Source organism: Telopea speciosissima, chromosome 9 (genome assembly GCF_018873765.1).
Source record: "Telopea speciosissima isolate NSW1024214 ecotype Mountain lineage chromosome 9, Tspe_v1, whole genome shotgun sequence".
Lineage (NCBI taxonomy): Eukaryota > Viridiplantae > Streptophyta > Magnoliopsida > Proteales > Proteaceae > Telopea > Telopea speciosissima.
Window position 1 is genome coordinate 34746840 of NC_057924.1, and position 23905 is coordinate 34770744.

General features: G+C 42.1%; 1 protein-coding gene across 1 annotated transcript; it reads right to left on the bottom strand.

Moving 5' to 3' along the window:
- Positions 1–16114: 16114 nt before the first annotated feature.
- On the bottom strand, positions 16115–16744 carry LOC122638838. Its single transcript, XM_043831687.1, has one exon. It carries the CDS (start codon positions 16742–16744, stop codon positions 16115–16117), a length of 630 nt encoding a protein of 209 aa, XP_043687622.1.
- Between the last annotated feature and the right edge of the window lie 7161 nt (positions 16745–23905).

Here is a 23905-nt window from a genome sequence, read left to right on the forward strand (position 1 = left end):
ATTACTAAGAAAGGATTACCTCAACCTTAGTAGATGTGTAAACTACCTTTCACCTTTGAAGTTTGAAGCTAATTGAGGTAGAGGAGTTTGAGTTTGTGAGTTTGTGATGATTTGATGCTTACAATCAATGAATGGCTCACTTTGACGCTAATGTAATGTATCTTGTATTGAAGGCTCTTAATTGTGATTAGTAGTAGTGATTAGAGCCTTAAACAAGTGTGTATTTATAGGCTAGGTAGCTCTAATTAATATGAAAACTGTCTTAAGATCGGATTGAATTAGATAGTTATAATTCGGTATACCGATTCCCAATCCGGTATGCCGGTTCACCAAATTTTCTTATACGAACTAAGGATTAACTGTCAAATTCCAATAGTCAAAACTTGATCTGGTATACTGGATCATAATCCAGTATACCGTTTCAGGGTAAAATGCAGTCAGTAGTGATCCGATATGCTGGATCACTATCCAGCGTGGGCTGGAAAGCTACTGTGGCTTATTTCCTAAGATCAACAATGATCTGGTATGCTGTTTTAAGGATCCGGTGTGCCGGATTAGTCATTTTTTGTTAAAATGAGCTAAATCCTTTTCACATGCCGGATTAGCCATTTTCATCAAAACTTCTATGTCACCATAGTGGATGACTTGGAGTGTATGAGGTCTTTTCCTCAACATCTATAACATGGATCCCTTAGAATACTAATCCAATGTTAACAGAAAATTAAACAAAGAACAAGAAATTCTCCCACAATCAGCCAATTTCCACTCATGCGCTCAAGTCTCATCTCAAGCTAAGCCATAATGTCCAAGTGCTATACAAGCCCACTATACATGCAACCATTGTCACACTTAATTCTCTTCTTTTTTTTCTTTTTTTTAATCTAACATACTACTCCAATCCATGCAATGTCTTGACCTCTTAAGCTTTCTAGATAGATCTTGTAGCGAGCTTTAGGCCAATTACTCTCAAACCTGATGGCTTTAAGGAATTAGGCATAAAATACCCCTCGGGCTTACTTACTCAAGCAAAATAGGCTATAAGCCAAGACTGGATCAAAGAGTAATTTTCTTTCATCATTTTTTAAGACATTCCAACTGTTTGACGTGAAACTCAATGCTAGGGGCAAAGAGGCTTGCTTACTAAGAAGGAAGTCGTAGGTTTTTTTTTTTAAGCATGATAAGAATTAAAATTTGGGCTTGCATAGTTACACAAGAATCATCATTAGCGTTCATAAAAGATGGAAAATGTATATCTCAAGTGGAAAAATTTAACAAACAATGAGAGAAAAATAGTGTTCTATGTTTAACTAACTATTGAAGTGATCAACAAACTTTCAGAATCTTATGCGACGACTCTTGACAATAACATTGTGTGCTCTTAAGGTGAAGAATTAAGCATGAATTTGAAGAAGAAAAAATCAGGGTTGTTGTCATTGTTCTCCCTTCCCAACTTATATGACATTGTCCCCAATGGCATGCAAAAGATTATGACAATATAAAACACGGGGAAATAAATAAAAACAAAGGAAAGGAGCAATACAACCTTGTGAAGTGGAGGGCTATGACCAGCAACCGGCTTCTGCCATAGCTATCTACTGTCTACCTGAAAAACTAAGAAAAATAAAAACTGAAGTAAAATGGTGGTTTGCCTCCCACATGCGCTAAGTTTACTGTCTTTAACTAGACAAAGAGTGGGAACTCAAGAAATGTCACACCCCAAACCACCCCCTGGGAGGATTAGGTAGGTGACCCGAATTGCATAACGGCATTCCGCCAATCCCACGGATCTAGAAGCAGTTAATCCATTCATAGACACACATCCATCGTAATATAATAAGTACAACTCAGAGTGCTGCAAATAACTATATTTACATTAAAAGGTAAAGGAAGCATAGCAATACAGGAAATGATGTTATATACATAATTAGGTTTGATCATTCACTCTCTCACTCCCACAAGTAGAACAGTAAAGGCTAATATATACATCAACTGAAACAAAAAGGACATATACACAGGGTGAAGTAACTCAAGCCCCAAAAAGAAAGAAGAAAACTAAAAGCAGAAACAGGGATAAACTCCTGTCAAAGACAAAAAGGAGTCCCCAAAATAAAAGCATCAACAGCACCCTTCACGGGTCATCATCAGTAACCACTGAGAAAACTCAGATCATCGGTACGACCTCTGTCGGGGTCCACACCAATATGGTCATAACCACCATAGCTCTCCTCCATGTAATAAGCCTCCTTGCCACAGTGACATCTACCTGTAGAATCATCTAATAGAAAAACATATATAATAGAGTGTGAGCCCCACTGAGCCCGTGAATGAAACATATCATTATGCATGCTTATGCAACCACAATCATATGGATCCTACATGAAATGTAGTCCAGTTATTTATTAGCCACCTAACATCATAACTAAGGATTGTTAGTGATACTACAATCCCCAATACATGTATCCCTGGTGTGGGCTTTTAACCCCTTCCTGCGATACACCCATTGAGTTGTCGAAGAGGACCAGTCAGTTCCCACATTCATTCACCAAGGTCAGCCTAACCAACCCTCTGTGATTAACCTATGAGGCATCCGTCCTTTTTTCTCTTTTCTATTATTTTTTGGCTTATAGCCCGACATATAGCCCATAATCACATTTCTTTTCTTTTCTCTTTCTTTTCTCATATATATACGGTCACTCCCACAGCCATCCAACACTTTAACCCCTGTAAGCAAGGGTGCATAGCATGGGTGATGAAACTCTAACCTCATGTCTATATGGCATCATATGAGTCAGGTGGTGTCAACCGTATCCCATTCTACGGGCTACCACAGGCCTCATTTCCAAGCCGGCTATGACATCTAATCTAGCATTCACAATTCAGCATAGAATATTCAAACAAAATTTTCCAACAGTCAACATAGTGTTGTATTGAATTTATAAGATTTAAATTAAATATGTATCATAGTATTAATATTATAAAATTAAATTCAACATATTATTTATGTTACATCTACATACGCGATGACATTCCACTGACCTTGGCCTGGTTCTACAAGTTCAGTTGTTGTTTCAGTTCTGACTGGAGTCTGGCAGTGCACCTCGAGCGCGGGATCAAATCCTAAAGTATTAAATCAAAAATATGTTATTTAATATTCAAAACTATTTTTGGATGTCCTAGTGTTGGTCAAGGCTCACTGGTCTGACTCGGTGCTCAGTATAGTATCACTTGAATTCTCTGGGTCTTGCACTGGGCTTTGGGCCCATATCCCGATGCATCATCCAGAGAATGTGGTTCAGGATCAGGTATGGTATTTTAACAATACAATACATAGCATATGGTCCTGACAGTCTCACAATTCAGTCCCCAGGTCAGTAGTGTTGTTGGACCATCTCTGACAGGGTTGCCAGGCCCTACGGGGCCCACTTGGGTACCCAAGATGTAAATAATAGTGGACAGATGTGAGGAGGGGTATTTTGGTCATTTATCACCTCTTTACACTATTCATGGTCCACTAGTGGAAGCCCCCAAGGTCTGGACAGCAATTAGCCCCTTTTCTATTCTCTGAGCGATTCACTGGGTGATGTGTGCATCGCCCAATGCATCACCCAGAGCCGGTTTGCAACGTGAACAGGCTCAAAAACCTGCATTTTTCACCATGGGCAGTGCCTAGGTCAACCCTTCTAGCATGTAGGGTTGTTGTGGACCCCATGAGGTGTGGTTTTCAGTGGTCCACATGGATCATGACCTGGGTCCACCATTTGGCAGCCCAGGAGCTGTTCAGACAGCACAGAGAATAGCAGCCCAGCTGTGTTCCAGCTTATGGCCACTGTTTGGACTGCATGCAAGGACATTATTATGTGTAAAATCATGGCAGTAGGCTGTCCCTACCAAGATCTAGGCAAGGACTAGTTTATATGCACAGATCCAAGCCCAGACTGCCTGTTCTAGATGCAATAGGGCAGTGCAGTCTGGCACAGAGACAGATTTCAGTCTCAGATACATAACAACAATAAAAATCTCATGAAAAAGCTTAGATCTTCCATGCAATATGTTTGCATATTAGATCTGAGGCAGTACATGGCAGCCCCCAGGTGATCTGGGCTGTCCATGACCAGTTTCACCTTCAAAACAAAAAGATCTAAGGGAATAGACAGAGAACCAGTAGAGGCAGTATATAGGTATGAATTTATACCTATGAATGGACTGAATATACTGCTGGAGCTGGGTTGGATGGCCTGCCCAGGTTCTCCTTCCTCCTTCCTCTTCTTCTCCTTCCTTTCTTCTTCTTTTTCTTTCTCGTTTTCTCTCTTTTCTCTCTTCTTTCCCTCCCCACGATTTGAACAGTGATAAGAGTTCTAATTTAGGTTGAGACCCTCTATTTATAGACCTTCCATAACTAGGGTCTGTTTGGCAACCTGGCCCCACCCCTAGAATGCATTTTTTGAACTGATTCTGGGCCATTCTGGTGGGGTCCACAGGGGTCCAAGGGTAATTTATGGTGCCTAAGACTCCAATCTACCTCTAGAGGGTGTCCATGGTCTGTATGGGTGGGCCCCACACTTCTGCTGTTTAAAATATTCAATTTTACCACTCTGGGCGATTCACTAGGTGATATGTGCATCGCCCAGTGCATCACCCAAAGAATACAGCAAAGCTATAACTCACAGTGCTTGTACAGGGGTTTGGCCCAGGGCTTAGGCCTCACACCTACACCTCACCCAGGGTCAAGTGCACATCTTTTCAAGTGTGGGCCCTACATTTATGGAGAGGAGAGAGAATACTTGGAGTCCAAGCTGTACATTATGCAGTGTGCAGTACAGTGGCATGGAGCTACAATGCACCTCCTGGTAGGCATGTAGGAGGTCATTCCTATTGGATCAGCCACTGGTGTGATGCTCCACAGAGTGCTTTGATGATTGGCCCGGGTTTCCTGTTCTTTATTCAAATTCCCAGCTAGTCAGGGGCAGGTTTGACATTTCTCCCCACCTTATAAAAATTTCATCCTCAAAATTTGCTTAGCTTGTGGCTCAAAGAGTTGGGGATACTTTTCCTGCATTTCCTCTTCACGTTCCCACGATGCTTCCTCTATGGGACTATTTCCCCCATCGAACCTTAATGAACGCAACCGTACGGTTACGGAGGTTATGTTCTTTTCTGTCCAATATCTCTGTAGGCCGTTCTTCATAGGTCATATCCACATCTAACTGTTCAAGTTCAGCTGAGAGTACATGTGCCGGGTTGTTGATGTACTTATTTAGCATCGACACATGGAAAACATCATGGACGCCTTACAAAGATAGGGTAATGCCACCCGGTATGCTATAGGTCCCACTCTATTGAGGATTTCATAGGGACCAATGAATCTTGGGCTTAGCTTGCCCTTCTTGTTGAAACCTAGCAATCCCTTCGTTGGAGACACTCAGAGGAATACCTTCTCTCCGACTCTAAATTCAATATTCTTCCTCCAATGATCGGCATAACTCTTTTATCTTAATTGGGCCGCTTCAATCTTCTCTCTAATGATATCCACCTTTTCACAAGTTGCTTGTATCATTTCGGGCCCAAGAGACTTCCGTTCTCCAACTTCGTCCCAATACAACGGGGTCTAGCACTTCCGACCATAAAGAGCTTCATACGGTGCCATGCCAATGGTGGAGTGGTAGCTATTGTTGTATGTAAATTCCACCAAAGGTATGTGGGCATCCCAACTATCGTTCATTTCCAATATACAGGCTCTGGGCATGTCCTCCAGAGTCTGGATAGTTCTTTTGGACTGTCCGTCCGTCTGAGAATGGAAAGTTGTAATGAGATTTAGTTGAGATCCTAGTGCCTTCTATAGACTTCTCTAAAACCTTGAGATAAATCGGGGATCCCTATCAAATACAATGCTGACAGGCACGCCGTGTAATCGGACTATATTTTCAATGTATAATTGGGCAAGCTTTTCCATCGAATAGTTTATTCTAATGGGAATAAAGTGAGCCGCCTTCGTCAGTCCATCTACAATCACCCAGATTGCTTTCATCCCTTTCCTGGTGTTGGGTAAATTTGTCACAAAATCCATGGTAATTCTTTCCCACTTCTATTCATGTATAAAGAGTGGCTGCAACAATCCATACGGTCAGTGTCTCTCTGCCTTTATTTGTTGGCAGGTGAAACATTCGGACACATATATGGCTATGGTTTCCTTCATCCCAATCCACCAATAGTATTTCTTCAGATCCTTGTACATTTTTGTGCTTCCAGGGTGGATTGAATAGGGTGAGTTATGTGCCTCCTTAAGGATTCGGTCTTATACCTCGTAATTGTCAGGCACGCACAATCTATCTCTGAACTTCAATGCCCCATCATGGGTCAGTGAAAAGTCTGGGTCCTTGTGGACACCATGCTACACTTCCCAAATTATCTTGGCCAATTCGGGGTCAAAAGGCTGCTTTTCAATTATCTCCTCTCGGATCGACGGCTGTATATCCACAGCTGCTAGCTGCATAGCTGTTCCTTCAATCAAGAGCTTTAGGTCAAACTTCTGGGCTTCTTCTAACAGTTGCTCGCTTACAACCAAGGAAGCGAGAGATGCGGTTTGTGATTTCCTGCTTAACACATCCGCCACTACGTTGGCCTTGCCAGGGTGGTATTGGATCTCAAAATCATAGTCCTTCACCAATTCCAACCACCGTCTCTATCTCATGTTCAGCTCCTTCTGGGTGAAGAAATACTTCAGACTCTTATGATCGCTGAAGATCTCACTCTTTTCACCGTAGAAGTAATGTCGCCATATCTTCAACGTGAAGACTACCGCAGCCACCTCCAAGTCATGAGTGGGGTAGTTCTTTTCATGTTCCTTCAGCTGCCTTGAGGCATAGGTGACCACTTTTCCTTTCTGGATTAAGACGCCACCCAACCCCGTTCTAGATGCGTCGGTGTATACCATCATTCCTCCGGTGCCATCTGGAATAGTTAAAACTGATGTCGTCACCAATTTGTTTCTCAATTCTTGGAAACTTTTCTCGCATGCATCGTTCCACTCGAACTTCGTGCCTTTCTTTGTCAGCTTTGTCATGGGTGCCGAGATGCGCGAGAAATTCTTAATAAACTGGCGGTAATATCTAGCCAAACCCAAGAAACTTCAAATCTCAGTGGCATTCTTTGGAGTCTCCCACTCGAGAACCGCCTTCACTTTGTCTGGGTCTACCTTGATGCCGGCCTTGGTGACAATGTGTCCCAACAATCCAATTTGATGAAGCCAAAATTCACACTTGCTGAACTTAGCATAAAGCTAGTGTTCCCGCAACCGTTGCAACACGAAGGTAAGGTGTCGAGCATACTCCTCTTCACTCTTAGAGTACACCAGAATGTCATCGATAAACAAGATGACAAATTTGTCCAACATGTCATGGAACACTCTATTCATCATATCCATGAACGCTGTAGGGATGTTAGTTAACCCGAATGATAAGACTAGAAATTTATAATGTCCGTATTGAGTTCTAAACGCCGTTTTAAGAATATCGCCACTCTTGATCTTCAACTGGTGGTATCCGAACCCAAGATCGATCTTGGAGAAAACTCTTGCTCCCTGTAGTTGATCCAATAGGTCATCAATGCATGGTAATGGGTATCGATTCTTAATCGTCAATTAATTTAGTTCACGATAGTTGATACACAACCGCATACTACCATCCTTCTTCTTCACGAATAGCACGGGTGCTCCCCAGGGAGACACGCTAGGTCATATAAAACCCTTCTTCAGCAAGTCTTGTAGTTGGACCTACAATTCTTTTAGCTCAATAGGTGTCATTCGATATGGTGCCTTGGATACTGGTGCTGCACCAGGGATCAGATCAATCGCGAATTCTATCTAGCGATCAGGCGGTAGCTAGGTCAGATCTTCTGGAAAAACATCAGAAAATTCTCTGATGATGTCAAGTTCCTCCAAAGGCTTTATCTTTGCCTCGGTGTCCATCACAATGACCAAAAAGCCTTGACACCCTTCATCCAGCAACTTCCGCTCCTGGAGGGCAGATAAGGTTATTCTTTTGGGCTCTCTCATCGATTCACTCTGGTAGGTGAAAACTGACCCATCTTCTAACTTGAATATATTCTTCTTCTTCGCACACATAATGTTTTCTCCATAGGCGGATAGCCAATCCATGCCTAGTATTACGTCAAAGTCCTTCATATCGAACTTTATCTGATGTGCGGTCAGGTTCTTCCCATAAATTTCTACCTGATAGGGGTCGTAGACTTCCTTCAGGCTCACGACACTACCCGTCAGTGTGTTGACTACTAAATCGTGCCCGATGTCCCTCGGTTGATCAGTCATCCTACTCCCCAAAAGTATTAGAAACGAAAAAGTGGGATGCGCCTGAGTCAAATAGTACTTGTGCAGGAATGGTTGAGACACTCAGGGTACCTAGGGTTTGTATAAAATTTAGGTTTCGCATATCCATAGGTTATCCCTTACAATTTAGTAGTGTTCAGGGGACTTACCTGTCATTACATCGGGGTTCGCCTCCGCTTCTTCATTAGTCAGCGTGAATACCTTTCCTCATGTTCGGTTGTCCCGTGGCTGAAAAGGTCTAGCATAGGACTGGTTTGGCGAGTAAGTGTTGTATCCGTGGTCCATGCATTCCCTAGCCATATGTCCTGCTTTGTTGCACATGTAGCACTTGTTAGACAACACGGTCGGTGTAGAGGCTTGGCTTACTTGGCTTGTAGCTGGTCAGGCTAGCGAGGCTGCTGTTGTCGCTTGACTCGCAGTTGGTTGGTCAGGTCGATTATAAGTGGGGAGGAAAGGGTTCTGACCCACATCTAGCCTACAATACGGAGTCGGATTGGGGCTTAAACTAGCTCCTCGAAAAACCTTGTTCGGCCAGCTAAAGTTCTGGTAGTTATTTGGCCTCTTGCCCAATCTGGGTGATGTTGTAGCTTTCTCTTTTTCTTTCTCCTTCAATCTATCTTCTATAGTCTTCGCCTTGTCGACCATCTGAGCATAATCTCGAATGTCCATAATTGACAGGACAGACCCGATCTCAGGCTTAAGTCCCTTCTCAAATTTCTTCGTCTTACTTAGTTCCCCTTTCAGGTGTCCCAGAGCAAAATGGAACAGATCTTTGAACTGTTGCTGATAGTCCAGCACTGACTTGGTTCCTTGCACAAGGGCAGAGAACTCAGCTTCCTTTCTGTCCCTAAAGCTCTCTAGGAAGTAGTTCTTGAAGAAAACCTCTTTGAATTGCTCCCAAGTAGGATTTGGATAAGTAGCTTTAAGATTTGGCTTGGTGGCCTTCCACCCGGCTTTAGTCCCATTCTGTAGCTGATAACCCGCACATATCAGCTTTTGCGCATCCGTATATTCAAGCACATCAAATGCCTTCTCTAAGGCGCTAATCCACCGTTCTGGCTGCATTGCCTCCGAGTTTAACTTGGAAAACATGGGTGGCTGGAGTTTCTTGAACCTCTCCATCACCTTGGCTGTAGAGTTTTCTGCTAGGTGTTGAGGTACTGGTGGTGGAAAAAGTATTGGTCGGTTGGGTGATGGAGGTGGTGCTGCATGCTCTCGCATCATGGCCACAAATTGTGCAGACATTTGGCCCATCAGTTCCTGTTGTTGCTACACGGTCCGCATCATAGTGGTCATGAAGGCATTCACCTCACCAGCTGCTATACTTGGCTGAGGTACTGCAACAATGGCTTGAGCAACCATTGGTGCCCTTGACGAAGTAGCTGACACTTCAAAATTTTGAGCTTCTGTTCCATCCAGTAGCTCAACCCCCGGAACATTTCGAGGGCGTCTTCCTCGACGACCACCTCAATTGGTTCTAGTGTTGACCATGTCTGCTTTTCTGGAATAAGCTACTTGTTTAATAACCCAATACTTCTTACCCAGGTCAACAAACAATTCCTATTTGACACATGTACATTACCCATTCCACATTTCCAGTGAAAATTATGGTGTCATCCCAGTAAGGTGTATTATTTGTTTAATATTCTGTTCTTGTTATTTGTTTCATGATCGAGGAGTGTTTTATGCAGTGATATGTTATGCATGATGTTATCTTGAATTTAATTTAAATAATCAATTTCTTAATTATATACCTGTGTCTAGTAGGCAAGTCTCTGCAACTTCCAACTGGTGAAAACAGTCTGCACGTATGTCACTCCTAACTCCGTCAGCTAGGGTCTGGTAAATGGCTCGACCCACGGGTCCACTAGTGTCTGCAAGAGCTAAGTAAACTACCAACTGGTTCTTAGCATGGGTCTGTATCTCTCGTATCTTGATCAGTCTCCTCCTCAGTTGCCTAATATATTGCATGTTGTTGGGGTCTCCAAGCCCGAACAACACAATAGGGTCCTGCCATGAAGAAGTTCTAAGTATTAGGCCTCTATGGTCACTTAATCATAAGAATTAAGTACAGTACTATAGTGAAATTAAGTAGCATGAGCAAGAAAAATAAATAGGTCAGCTCGATATTGCACAAGGTGTCTCGGTACCTACAGGGTTCAAATTCCACTCGGCAGCCTATTAGATTCTATTCCTGGTTGAACTAGGTTATGGGTGTGGTAGGGTCTACGCTCCCTAAGACTATCAATTCAACATACCTACATACCTATGTTCAAGTTTGCATAGCATCATTCAACCATGGTTCGTACACACATGAATATAGACACATAATATTTAATATTAAAAGTACACACTATTATCATTTATATATATATATTCATTCTTAGCCATTTAAATAAAAAGAAAAAATTTTAATCCCCATGCATCTTATCTCTCACTTTGATAGTCTGCCCTTATGTAACAACCTGTTATTGCCTTGTTTAGCCAATAATGTGTAATATTAATTAATTATTTAAATTATTATATAATATATTTTTTTTTATTCACATATTTATTTAATTAATGCTTTTAGGTGAAAATTACATGTCCATATACATTTATGTCAAATAGCAGAAAAATCATTCTCTGGGCGATTCTCTGGGCGTTAGGCCACATCGCCCAGTGCATTGCCCAGACAATCGGGGCCCAGCCTATTTCAGTCTAAGATAGGTCATTTTCACTTCATTTTCTCTCTACAGTCTTCCAAACACCCAGGGCAGAGCTCCAAGTACTATTTCGACATCTTCCTTGCCAAAACCACGTGTTTGCATGAGTCTCCCACGCACCCACGCCAACCTAGGGTAAGTTTTACTCATTTCTTCTCTATTTTGGACTGCTATCCACAGATTTCACTTCTTTGCTTTGAAATTTCAGAATCTTCTTGCCCTAATTTGCTTTTAGTCATTTCTTCTTGTAGCATCATGTCTACAAGACATAATACGGCAAGGAAATCAGTGGCACGCAAGAGGCTGCGGCCAAACCCTGCACCATCTTCATCCTCTTCTGTGCCACTAACCTCACCGAGAGAGGATTCTTCCTCAAAGGAGCCAGACTTCGATCGGTTTTGGTTTTCTAGGTATGAGCACTCCAGAGACTGGTCCAAATTCAAGTCTAAGAGCATTGTGAATGGGAGGATGGTATAGGTGGATGACTTCCACCAATATGTTTTATATTCTAGGTTCAATGCCCTAGGCTGGGCATTCATGTTGTCGTCCACCGAGCCATGCTACCCAAACCTGGTTCAGTATTTCTATTACAACCTTGTGCCATCTGGGGCACGAGAATTCGGTCTGGAGAGTAGGGTAAAGGGTGTGGATATCAGGCTTACCACTGCCATCCTGGCAGAGATCCTAGGGCTGCCTAACATAGGCGAGAGATGTTACTACAAGCCCAGGATAGACATTTCAGACATGTTTTCCTTGGAGACTAGGAGGATGGTCTTCAAAGCATTGACTGGTTTAGAGGGGGTCCCGAAGTCTGAGGCTGACTACAAGCCCAGTGCTAGGATTATCAACAGATGCATTTCCTCTACCCGAAGGGCGGTAATCGAGGTAGTATCTCGATGCTTTGGGCTTACATTACTTACTGTCCATATCTACTGATGCAGGCTATGCTTTACCATGCACAAAATTCTTCTGATGGGAACCTACCCTACTGGAAGTTCCTAACTTTAGTGTTTCGACATTTTGATGTTCCCCTAGCCGGAGAGTACATGGATAGGGACAGGTCTAGACCTATTAGTAAGACCTCGATCTTGAAGATGAAGGTGCAGGGAGAACCGGAGAGTAATCCAGAGGATGGAGATGAGATGGAGCAGGGACAGAAGCAGGAGTAAGAGGTTGGCCTAGAGGAGCAGGGTGATATAGAGGGGACTAGAGCACAGTTTACTGATTTGCCCTCTTATGTGCCGACTGGTGCTACTGGCTCATAGGTGCACGGAGTCTTACGGATGGTCTGATATGATGGCACAGTTTCAGGGCCTCCGCACCCAGCTTACAGAGATGTCTACGAGGATGGATCAGGGCTCCACGTCCCTGGAGGGGAGAGTAGGTTCCGTGGAGCGGCGCTTGGATTTCTAGGACTCTTACTATCGCGTCGACTCCCGACAGACTCAGCCTCCACCGAGCGACATACCTCCTCATGAGTAGCTTTCCAGCTCGAGTTTCTTGTGTTTAGCTTGACTTATTTTGATGTAGTTCTGACTTCTTCTTCTTTTTATCATGGTTTATGTAGTAGTTTTTTTTTTTTTTTTTTTGTCAGCTGATGTATTTGGAAGTAGTACTTCCAATTGAACTTATGTAGTGGCTTCGACCACAGTTAACTTTTTATTAATGTATATATGTGTTATGTCTTTTATTTATATTTACCCCTTGTAGCTTTTAATCATTGCATGTTTTATCATTTGTAAATTTATTATTCCTAGTCTGCAATCTGTGAATGTAGAAAGAGCTTCACGCTCTGATACCAAGCTCTGTCACACCCCAAACCACCCCCTGGGAGGATTAGGTAGATGACCCAAATTGCATAACAGCATTCCGCCAAATCCCAAAAATCTAGAAGCAGTTAATCCATTCACAGACACACATCCATCATAATACAATAAGTACAACTCAGAGTGTTGCAGATAACTATATTTACATTAAAAGGTCAAGGAAGCGTAGCAGTACAGGAAATGATGTTATATACATAATTAGGTTTGATCATTCCCTCTCTCACTGCCACAAGTAGAACAGTAAAGGCTAATATATACATCAACTGAAACAAAAAGGAAATATACACAGGGTGAGGTAACTCAAGCCCCAAAAAGAAAGAAGAAAAATAAAAGCAGAAACAAGGATAAACTCCTGTCAAAGATAAAAAGGAGTCCCCAAAACAAAAGCATCAACAGTACCCTTTACGGATCATCATCAGTAACCACTGAGAAAACTCAGATCCGGTACGACCTCCGTCGGGGTCCACACCAATATGGCCATAACCACCATGGCTTTCTTCCATGTAATAAGCCTCCCCACCACAGTGACATCTACCTACAGAATCATCTAATAGAAAAACATATATAACAAAGTGTGAGCCCCACTGAGCCCGGGAATGAAACATATCATCATGCATGCATATGCAACCACAATCATATGGATCCTACTTGAAGTGCAGTCCAGTTATTTATTAGCCACCTAACATCACAACTAAGGCATGTTAGTGCTACTACAATCCCCAATACATGTATCCCTGGTGTGGGTTTTTAACCCCTTCCTGCGATACACCCATTGAGTTGTCAGAGAGGACCAGTCAGCTCCCGCATTCGTTCACCAAGGTCAACCCGACCAGCCCTCTGTGATTAACCTGTGAGGCATCCGTCCCTTTTTCTCTTTTCTTTTCTTTTCTTTTCTGTCTTATAGCCCGGCATATAACCCATAATCACATTTCTTTTCTTTTCTCTTTCTTTTCTCATATATATACGGTCACACCCACAGGCATCTAACACCTTAACCCCTATTGGCAAGGGTGTGTAGCATGGGTGATGAAAATCTAACCCCATGTCTATATGGCATTGTATGAGTCAGGCGGTGTCAATCGTATCCCATTCTACAGGCTACCACAGGCCTCATTTTCAAGCCGGCTACGGCATCTAGTCTAGCATTCACAATTCAGCATAGAATATTCAAACAGAATTTTCCAACAGTCAACACAGTGTTGTATTGAATTTATAAGATTTAATTTAAATATGTATCACAGTATTAATATTATAAAATTAAATTCAGCATATTATTTATGTTACATCTACATACGCGATGACATTCCACTCACCTTGGCCTGGTTCTACAAGTTCAGTTACTGTTTCAGTTCCGGCCGGAGTCTGACAGTGCACCTCGAGCGTGGGTTCAAATCCTAAAGTATTAAATCAAAAATGTGTTATTTAATATTCAAAACTATTTTTGGATGTCCTAGTGTTGGTCAAGGCTCATTGGTCTGACTCGGTGCTCAGTATAGTATCACTTGGAATTCTCTGGGTCTTGCACTGGGCTTTGGGTCCATGTCCCGGTGCATCATCCGAAGAATGTGGTTCAGGGTTAGGTATGGTATTTTAACAATGCAATACATAGCACATGGTCCCGACAGTCTCACAATTCAGTCCCCAGGTCAACAGTGTTGCTGGACCATCTCTGGCAAGGTTACCAAGCCCTACAGGGCCCACTTGGGTACCCAAGATGTAAATAATAGTGGACAGATGTGAGGAGGGGTATTTTGGTTATTTACCACCTCCTTATACTATTCATGGTCCACTGGTGGAAGCCCGCAAGATCTGGACAGTAATCAGCCCTTTTTCTATTCTTTGGGCAATTCACTGGGTGATGTGTACATCGCCCAGTGCATCACCTAGAGCCTGTTTGCAATGTGAACAGGCTCAAAAACCTAACTTTTTCACCATGAGCATGCCTAGGTCGACCCTTCTTGCATGTAGGGTTGTTGTGGACCCCATGAGGTGTGGTTTTCAGTGGTCCACATGGATCATGACCTAGGCCCACCATTTGGCAGCCAAGAGCTATTCAGACAGCACGAAGAATAGCAGCCCAACTGTGTTCCAGCTTATGGCCACGGTTTGGGCTGCATGCAAGGACATTATTATGTGTAAAATCATGGCAGCAGGCTGTCCGTACCAAGATCCAGGCAAGGACTAGCTTTCGTGCACAAATCCAAGCCCAAACTGCCTATTCTAGGTGCAACAGGTTAGTGCAGTCTGGCACAGAGACAGATTTCAGTCTCAGGTACATAACAGCAGTAAAAATCTCATGAAAATGCTTAGATCTTCCTTATAATATATTTGCATTTTAGATCTAAGGCAGTACATGGCAGCCCCCAGGTGATCTGGGCTGTCCATAACCAGTTTCACCTTCAAAACTCAGAGATCTAAGGGAATAGACAGAGAACCAGAAAAGGCAGTATATAGGTATGAATTTATACCTATGAATGGACTGAATATTCTGCTGGAGCTGGGTTGGATGGCCTGTGCAAGTTCTCCTTCCTCCTTCCTCTTCTTCTCCTTCCGTTCTTCTTCTTTTACCTTCTCTTTTTGTCTCTTTTCACTCTTCTTTTCCTCCACACGATTTGAACAGTGATAAGAGTTCTAATTTAGGCTGAGACCCTCTATTTATAGACCTACCATAACTAGGGTATGTTTGGCAGCTTGACCCCACCCCCAGAATGCATTTTTTGAACTGAATCTGGGCCATTCTGGCCACTCTGGTGGGGTCCACAGTGGTCCAAGGGTAATTTATGGTGCCCAAGACTCCCATCTACCTCTGGAGGATGTCCATGGTCTGTATGGGTGGCCCCCACACTTCTACTATTTAAAATATTCTATTTTACCACTCTGGGCGATTCACTAGGTGATGTGTGCATCGCCCAGTGCATCACCCAGAGAATACAGCAAAGCTATAACTCACAGTGCTTGCATAGGGGTTTGGTCCAGGGCTTAGGCCTTACACCTACACCTCACCCAGGGTCAAATGCACATCTTTCCAGGTGTGGGCCCCACATTTATGGAGAGGAGAGAGAATACCTGGCATCCAAGTTGTACATTATGCAGTGTGTAGTATAGTGGCATGGAGCTGCAATCCACCTCCTGGCGGGCATGTAGGAGGTCATTCCTATTGGATCAACCACTGGTGTGATGCTCCACAGAGTGCTTGGATGATTGGCCAGGGTTTCCTATTCTTCATTCAAATTCCCAGCCAGTCAGGGGTAGGTTTGACAAGAAAACTCATAAATTGGGTTAATCAAGTCAACAAACTGAATAACCTGCCTATCTGTGATACCATCCACATAGGGCTTCACACGCTGCCCATTAATTGTAAAAGTGTGCCCTGTTTGCGGATTTTGAATGGTAATAGCACCATGAGGTGATACTTGGGTGACAACAAAGGGACCATCCCATTGAGAACGCAGCTTACCAGGAAAGAGGCACAATTTAGAATTGAAAGGCCACACTTTCTGATTGGGTTCAAAAGACTTGCAGACAATGTGTTTATCATGAAATGCTTTGGTCCTAGCTTTGTAAATTTGTGCACTCTCAGATGCTTCATTGCGCAACTCATCTAACTCCGAGATTTGGAGATGACGATTGGCACTTGCTTCTGCCAAATCAAAATTGAACTTCTTAATAGCCCAATAAGCACAGTGCTCTAACTCAACCGATACGTGGCAAGTTTTGCCAAACACTAAGCGGTATGGTGACATGCCATTAGGAGTCTTGTATATAGTACGATAGGCCCATAATGCATCATCAAGTCTCAAAGACCAATCTTTCCTGTCAGGCCTAACCATTTTCTCAAGAATGCGCTTGATCTCTCTATTGGACACTTCCATTTGACCACAGGTTTGCGGATGGTAAGGTGTAGCAATCTTATGGGTGATGGAGTACTTCTTCAACAATGCCCAAAACTTCCAGTGCTTAAAATGGGAGCACCATCACTAATGATGGCATGTGGAAATCCAAAGCAACTAAAAATATAGCTCTGTACAAACTTAACCCCCACCTTGTGATCATTGGTTCTAGTGGCTAACGTCTCAACCCACTTAAACACATAGTCTACCGTAACAAGAATATGTTCAAAGCCGAAGGATGAAGGAAAAGGTCCCAAGAAATCTATACCCCACACATCCAAAATCTCAACTACTAATATGGGGTTTAGAGGCAGCATGTCCCTACGAGATATGTTTCCAACTTTTTAACTGTGGACACAGTTGCGGTAAAACTCATGTGCATCCTTAAAAAGAGTTTTCCAAAACAAACCACTTTGTAAAACCTTGGCAGCGGTTTTCTTGCCACTAAAATGCCCTCCACATGCAAGAGTGTGACAAAAGGTAAGGCTACTAGTAAACTCACTCTCTTGGACACAACGACAGACAACCCGGTCAGGACAATATCTGAACAACTCCAGATCCTCCCAATAATAGAATTGTAGCTGTGAGAGGAATCTATCTTTCTCTTGCTTAAGCCAACCAGCAGGAATCTTCCCAATAGCTAAATAGTCCACAATATGTGCAAACCAAGGAGGAGTATGAGAAACCACAAACAATTGCTCATCAAGCAAGGATTCTGTAACGAACTCAGTGGTGGAGGGAGACTCAATTAAGATCCTTGACAGATGATCAGCTACCACAATTTCGGAACCTTTCTTGTCCCAAATTTCTAAATCAAACTCTTGCAGTAGAAGAATCCATCTAATCAATTTAGGTTTGGTGTCTTTCTTGGCAAGTAAATGCCTAAGAGCACCATGATCAGAATACACCACAACCTTGGATTCTAAGATATAAGACTGAAATTTATCGAGAGCAAACACTACAGCTAGCAGCTCTTTATAATTCAATTGGCCTTCAAAGAATGTCCTACTACCATAATATATGATAATGGTTTTCTTGTCGACTCTATCCTAACACAGCTCTAACCGCATAGTCAGGTGCATCACATATAATATCAAATGGCAGCGACCAATCCAGGGGCTGGATTATGGGTGTTGCAGACAATGAAGCTCTAAGGGTATTGAAAGCCTGAAGGCAACATCATCATAGACAAAAAGTGCATCCTTCGCAAGCAGATTGCACAAGGGTCTCGATATATGGTTGAAGTCCTTAATGAACCGCCTATAAAAGCCAGTATGGCCTAGAACGGAACGGACCTGCTGAACAGAAGTGGGGGGTGGGAGGTTGGCAATCAAATCAACTTTAGTCTTATCAACCTCTATCCCACATTAAGACACAATGTGAGCAAGCACAATCCCTTGTTGAACCATGAAATGGCTCTTCTCCCAACTCAAAATCACATTTGTTTTCATGCAACGTTTCAAAACTCTAGTCAACTTAGAGAGATAGTCATCAAAGGAGGAGCCAAATATAGAGAAATCATCTATGAAGACTTCGAGAAACTCCCCCATCATGTCAAAAAAGATAGAGATCATGCATCTCTGGAAGGTGGCGGGTGCATTACACAACCAAAGGGCATCCGCCTAAAAGCGAATGTACCATAGGGGTATGTGAAACTGGTTTTCTCTTGGTCCTCTGGGCACAGAGACACCTGATTATAACCTAAATAGCCATCTAGAAAATAGTAATGGATTTGGCCTGCTAATTCCTTGAGTATTTAGTCTATGAAAGGGAGAGGGAAGTGGTCCTTGCGGGTGACAACATTCAGTTTCCTATAATCAATGCATACCCGCCAACCTATGGTTGTACGAGTAGGGACCTTATCACCCTAGTCGTTCTCAATGATAGTGATGCCCGATTTCTTAGGCACAACCTGGGTGGGACTCACCCATTTGCTGTTAGAGATGGGGTAAATAATACATGCATCTAACCATTTCACCATCTCTTTTTTGACAACTTCGTGCATGTTAGGATTCAATCTCCTTTGTGCATCCCAGAAAGGTTTAGCCCTATTATCACAGTAGATACGATGCATACAAATTGATGGGCTAATATCCTTCAAATCAGCCACGGACCTCCCGATGACAGCCTTATGTTCTTTGAGAACACCCAATAGTTGGCTTTCTTAATCAGATGTCAAATTGGAAGCAATGATGATAGGTAACGTCTCATTCGATCCCAAGAAAGCATATTTCAATGAATCAAGCAATGGTTTCAATTCCAACACCGGTGGGGACTCAACAAAACTCAATGGGTCATACTTGACAATCCACGAAGGATGGTCCGAAGGAGTAGGGGCATCTAATAACACATTGACCTCAGTAGTATATGCATCAATATCAAAATCATCACCTCCAGAGAAGGCCAGACACTGTGCAATGGGTCATCTGCTAACATTACCGGTGTACACTCTGCTACTACCTCATCTATAACAGCAACGGAGAAACACTCTTCCTCATGTTGGGGCCATAAAGAAGCATTGAAGATGTTTAATCGGAGCTTCTTATTACCAAAGAAAATATCCATTGCACTTGATCTACAGTTGATACATGCATTGGCAGTAGCCAAGAATGGACGTCCTAAGATAATCGACTGTGGTTTCCCATTAGTTGGTGTTTCCATGTCAAGGACTAGGAAATCCATAGGAAAATAAAGCTCATCTATTTTAACCAAGACATCCTCAATGAAACCTCTAGGCATTTTAATGGAATGGTTAGCAAGTTGGAGAATAACCTCTGTAGGCTTCAATTCTCCAAACCCAAAATGATCATAAATTGAGCAAGGAAAAATATTAACACTCGCCCCTAGATCAAGGAGTGCATGTTCAATGGGAAGGTTCCCAATGGTGCAAGCTAGAAGGGGTGCTCCAGGATCTTTAAGCTTAGGGGGGAGTTGATTAGACAAGACTGCACTAACTTGCTCAGTAAGATGGATAGTCTTAGGAATGTGGGTCTTCATCTTACGCTTTTGAGTGCATAAATCCTTCAAGGACTTAGCATAAGTTGGAACTTGCTTGATGGCATCTAAAAGGGGGAGGTTGATCTGGACTTGTTTGAACAATTCCATCATCTCTTACATTCTTGCACCCTTCTTGCCAAATGTAGAAGAAGATGAAGATTCTAAATAAGAGGGAAAAGGGGCTCTAGGCAAGTAAACATTAGGGTTTCTACCCTTCCCAACTTGTTCAATCTTATGGTCCTTGGACGCTTCAGGACTGGATTCTCGGCCACTCCTTAAAGTCATGATTGCCTTAGCTTGTTCATGGAAAACTCGATTACTAGGCTGACTGTTAGGATTTCCTATCACTTGACTTGGTAGTTAATCTTCTTCTCTCCTACTTATGGCATCAGCTAACTGACCTAACTGTGTTTCTAGCTTAGTGAGAGATTGAGTATGGGAGTGTAAAAGTTGAGTGTTCTGGTCCAACCCATTTAGAGCTTGAAACACTTTTTCCTCTAATGTGGAATTTAATTGAGGTTGAGGAAGTGGTTATTGCGGGTCTCTATAGGCATTCTGCTCATTGGAAAAATTCTGCCTATAGGGTACATTTGGGAAAACATTGGGTTGTTTCCATGCAAAGTTTGGGTGATTCCTCCAACCAGGGTTATAGGTATTAGAAAATAGATCATTACCTGATTTAGAGAAATTCTAGGTAGTTTGTGCTTGTTCTTGAATATATTTAGAAAATTGCCTAGCTAAAGAATAATTACTCATATAATGAGCAGAATTGGCACAAAGAGTGCATGCTTCCTAATAAATTTGAGGTTGAGTGGACTGCCTAGAATTTTGCCTAATGGACAACAAATGGTCTAACTTTTCAGAAAGCATGTCCACGTTGGGGTTTAAGGCCACAGATTGACCTACCTTATAGAGGCCACCTCTCTTTTGGGGTCCAGTAGTGGAGGGTTCCATTCTAGAAGCTGATTCATGATGTAAAGAATTCTCACTAAGGGTCTCAAAAAATTGTCATGCCTCATTCTCGCTCTTATGCATGAAAGTACCTCGACAAGAAGCATCTACCATTTGCCTATGTCTATCAGTCAGTCCATCATAAGATATTGAACTAATTGCCACTTAGGTACAGCATGATGGGGACACTTTCGAAATCAGGTCCTTAAGTCTTTCCCAGGTCTCATGAAATTTCTCACCGTCAATTTGCGAAGTGCTAGTAATGGCGCGTTGAATCTGATTGGTTCGACCTATGGGGAAATACTTTTTGAGGAACTCTTGTTGTATTTTTGCCGAAGTAGCAATAATACCCGCATCCAAGGAATTAAGCCATTGTTTGGCCTTATCTTTAAGGGAAATTATTTGGCCTTATCCTTAAGGGAAAATGGAAACAAGGTCCATCTAAATGCATCTTCAGAAAATTTCTGGATTTTAACAGTTGAGCATATCTTTAAAAATTCATCCAGATGCTTATACGGTTCCTCATTATTAAGTCTATAAAAAGATGGGAGCATCTGAATAACACTAGACTTAATCTCATATTTGGCTGCCTGAAAAGCATGAATTGTAATACATGAGGTCGATGTATAAGTCAATGGGGTGAAGTGCTCACTCAATGGGCGTTGGTTGGGTTCATTGTCCCCAATTCTTTTATTTTAACAAGTTAGACACAGTGTTCTCTAAATTTCGGGGTCTCAATTAGCCAATTCAAGTTGACAAGAACAACAACCATGCGTCAACTAAACTAAAAACTACAAAAAAAAAAAAGTAAACTAACAACAAGAAGACTCACAACCAAGATGTGTAGGAGGGCTGAATGCAAGTTCAACGAATTGGGCTGAAGATGGCGCACTCTTCCTTGTTCTGCGAACAGGGCTGCCTGCAAAACAAAATAAAAGCAACTTAGGTTGGACTATAATTAAACTAAAGAAGAAAATAAAAAGAAAAATTTTGAAATTAAAAATAAAACAAAATAGGACGAAATAACTAAATCAATTTTAGCAAATTGTGCTTCAGTTCCTTGGCAACGGCGCCAAAATTTGATCGTGTTAAGAGATCAAAAATAAACCCTAAATTACTACTAGCACAGTGGTAAGAAATGATCGAATCTACGGAGAATTGAAAGACTAAGTTACTTAAGATGATGTAAAGTAATTTCGAAAATAATTATCTAGAATGTAATTAAAAATAAACTATGAACTAATGAACAAATCAAAATCGATGAAGAAGAAGAAAACGATGGAAGAAGACTGTCTTCAGGTTTCGAATCCACATTGATCTTTATTAGTAAATTACTAGCGTACACTTCGGTTCATTACAACTACAAGCCTAATGATACCACATAATGATAATTGCTATTCATCCTAGTTATAGCTTATCTTGTCGATCACTATCGTTTTTCACATATGCTTAGCACGCTTAGTTCAGTCAGATATCGGCTATCATCGGTACAACCATAATCACAATAAAAACCACTGCTTGATTAGAAAATATGAATCACAAAAACGAATCTTTTAAACTAAATTAATAAATTAAAATCATTCACATGGAATGGTCTACACATCAAGCAATCAAGTGTACTAAGAACCAGAATTTAATTAACAAAGTTCAATGCTTCATCTACACCTAAAGACAGAAGATACTTAGCCACTAATGAGGCTAATTGACATGGGGCAGAAATGGTGATCTTCCATGGAGCACGACAGGCGCAAAGAGGTCAGTGAAGTGTGCGATGCGTCCTTGTCCCTTTGCTGGTTCGGAGATCTCAAAGACACAAAAAAAAAAAAAAGAGAAAGAGAGATCCAAGAGAGAGCATGTGAGAGAATTTAGGGGGGTTGGTCGCAAGGGTTAGAGAGAGAGAGATGGGAGAGAGAAAATAGGGAAGAGAGTGTAATTGGTGAAGCCTGATTTCGGTCCAGAGAGTGGTTGAGGATCTTCGGAGGGCCATTTCGGTCTTGAAACGATCTCGGATGGCCTAAAAAGCAAATACATCACCGCCAAAGGGCCAAAGGCGCTGAGTTGTGTAGAGCTTGTCGAGACCTTCGAATCGATATGTTTTGAGACATATGTTATGTTTTGGTCCGACCCTGACTAGTTGGTCAGTTTTGAGCTAGGGGCAATTCTATACTTTTTGGGTTAAGGCTTCTCTATATAATGTTCTTTTCTCTGGGAGAGCTGTATGAGAGGTTTTGTAACATTCAAAGATAGTGAAATCTGTTTTGTTGCTCGGTCGTGGACGTAGCTTCCCATTTTGGGGGTGAATCACATAAATCTTTGGTGTTGTGCGTTGTGTGTCTTCTCTGTTTTTCGTTTTCTTCTGCAAATTGTAACTCCAAGGCGTTGTTTTCTTAACACAGAGAGCTTTAGGAAGGAGAGAGATTTAGGAGATGGGAGACCGTGGGCAGCATGTGAGTGAAGAGAGAGAAACGTGGGGGAGAGGAGATTTAGGGAGAGATAATAGGAGAGATGGGAGAAATAGTGATTGGTGAGGGCCCACTCCCAAACCGTGAAGGCTTCCTTCCTTCTCCAAGAAATTGCATTCCACTAGAACTCCTCACATTAGCAATTAAAAAGATTCTTTTGGATTCTTTAGCTAGAATCGATTAGCTTGGGGACCAATCTTCTTTTTGAAAATTCCGTTTCTACCCTTCATGCAACCTTCTCTGTGACATACCAAATTTGCGCTCATTGCACTCTTCTATCTGCACCATAGGAAAAACCAAACTCTTGTAGGTCCCAGCGATCTACTTTGATGCATAATTAACTCTAATTCTTCTCAAATCGCTACCTTAACCTTGGAATCCTGTGATCAAAATAAATAGAAAAGTGTATTAATTTATTCATAGATAATCAATTAAAAACTCAGATTATGTAACACTTATTATGAATAATTAGGCCCCGATCACTCGCATGTCAAGGGGGGGAGAGAGAGACTGTGAAAGGACGCATGGTACTGGCAGCGTGTAGATCATTGACCCTTTTCTTATATAGAATGTCCAACTGTAGAGTATGGGAATGGCTGAAGTATTTCTTTGAGTTTATTAGGCAAATGTGAACCTAATCTGTCTGTAGATCGAAGAGGCAGGCATATAAATCTGTAAAAGATACTAGCTGTAAGCAGAATAATGTTGAACCATCCATACTTGCGCCTAAATC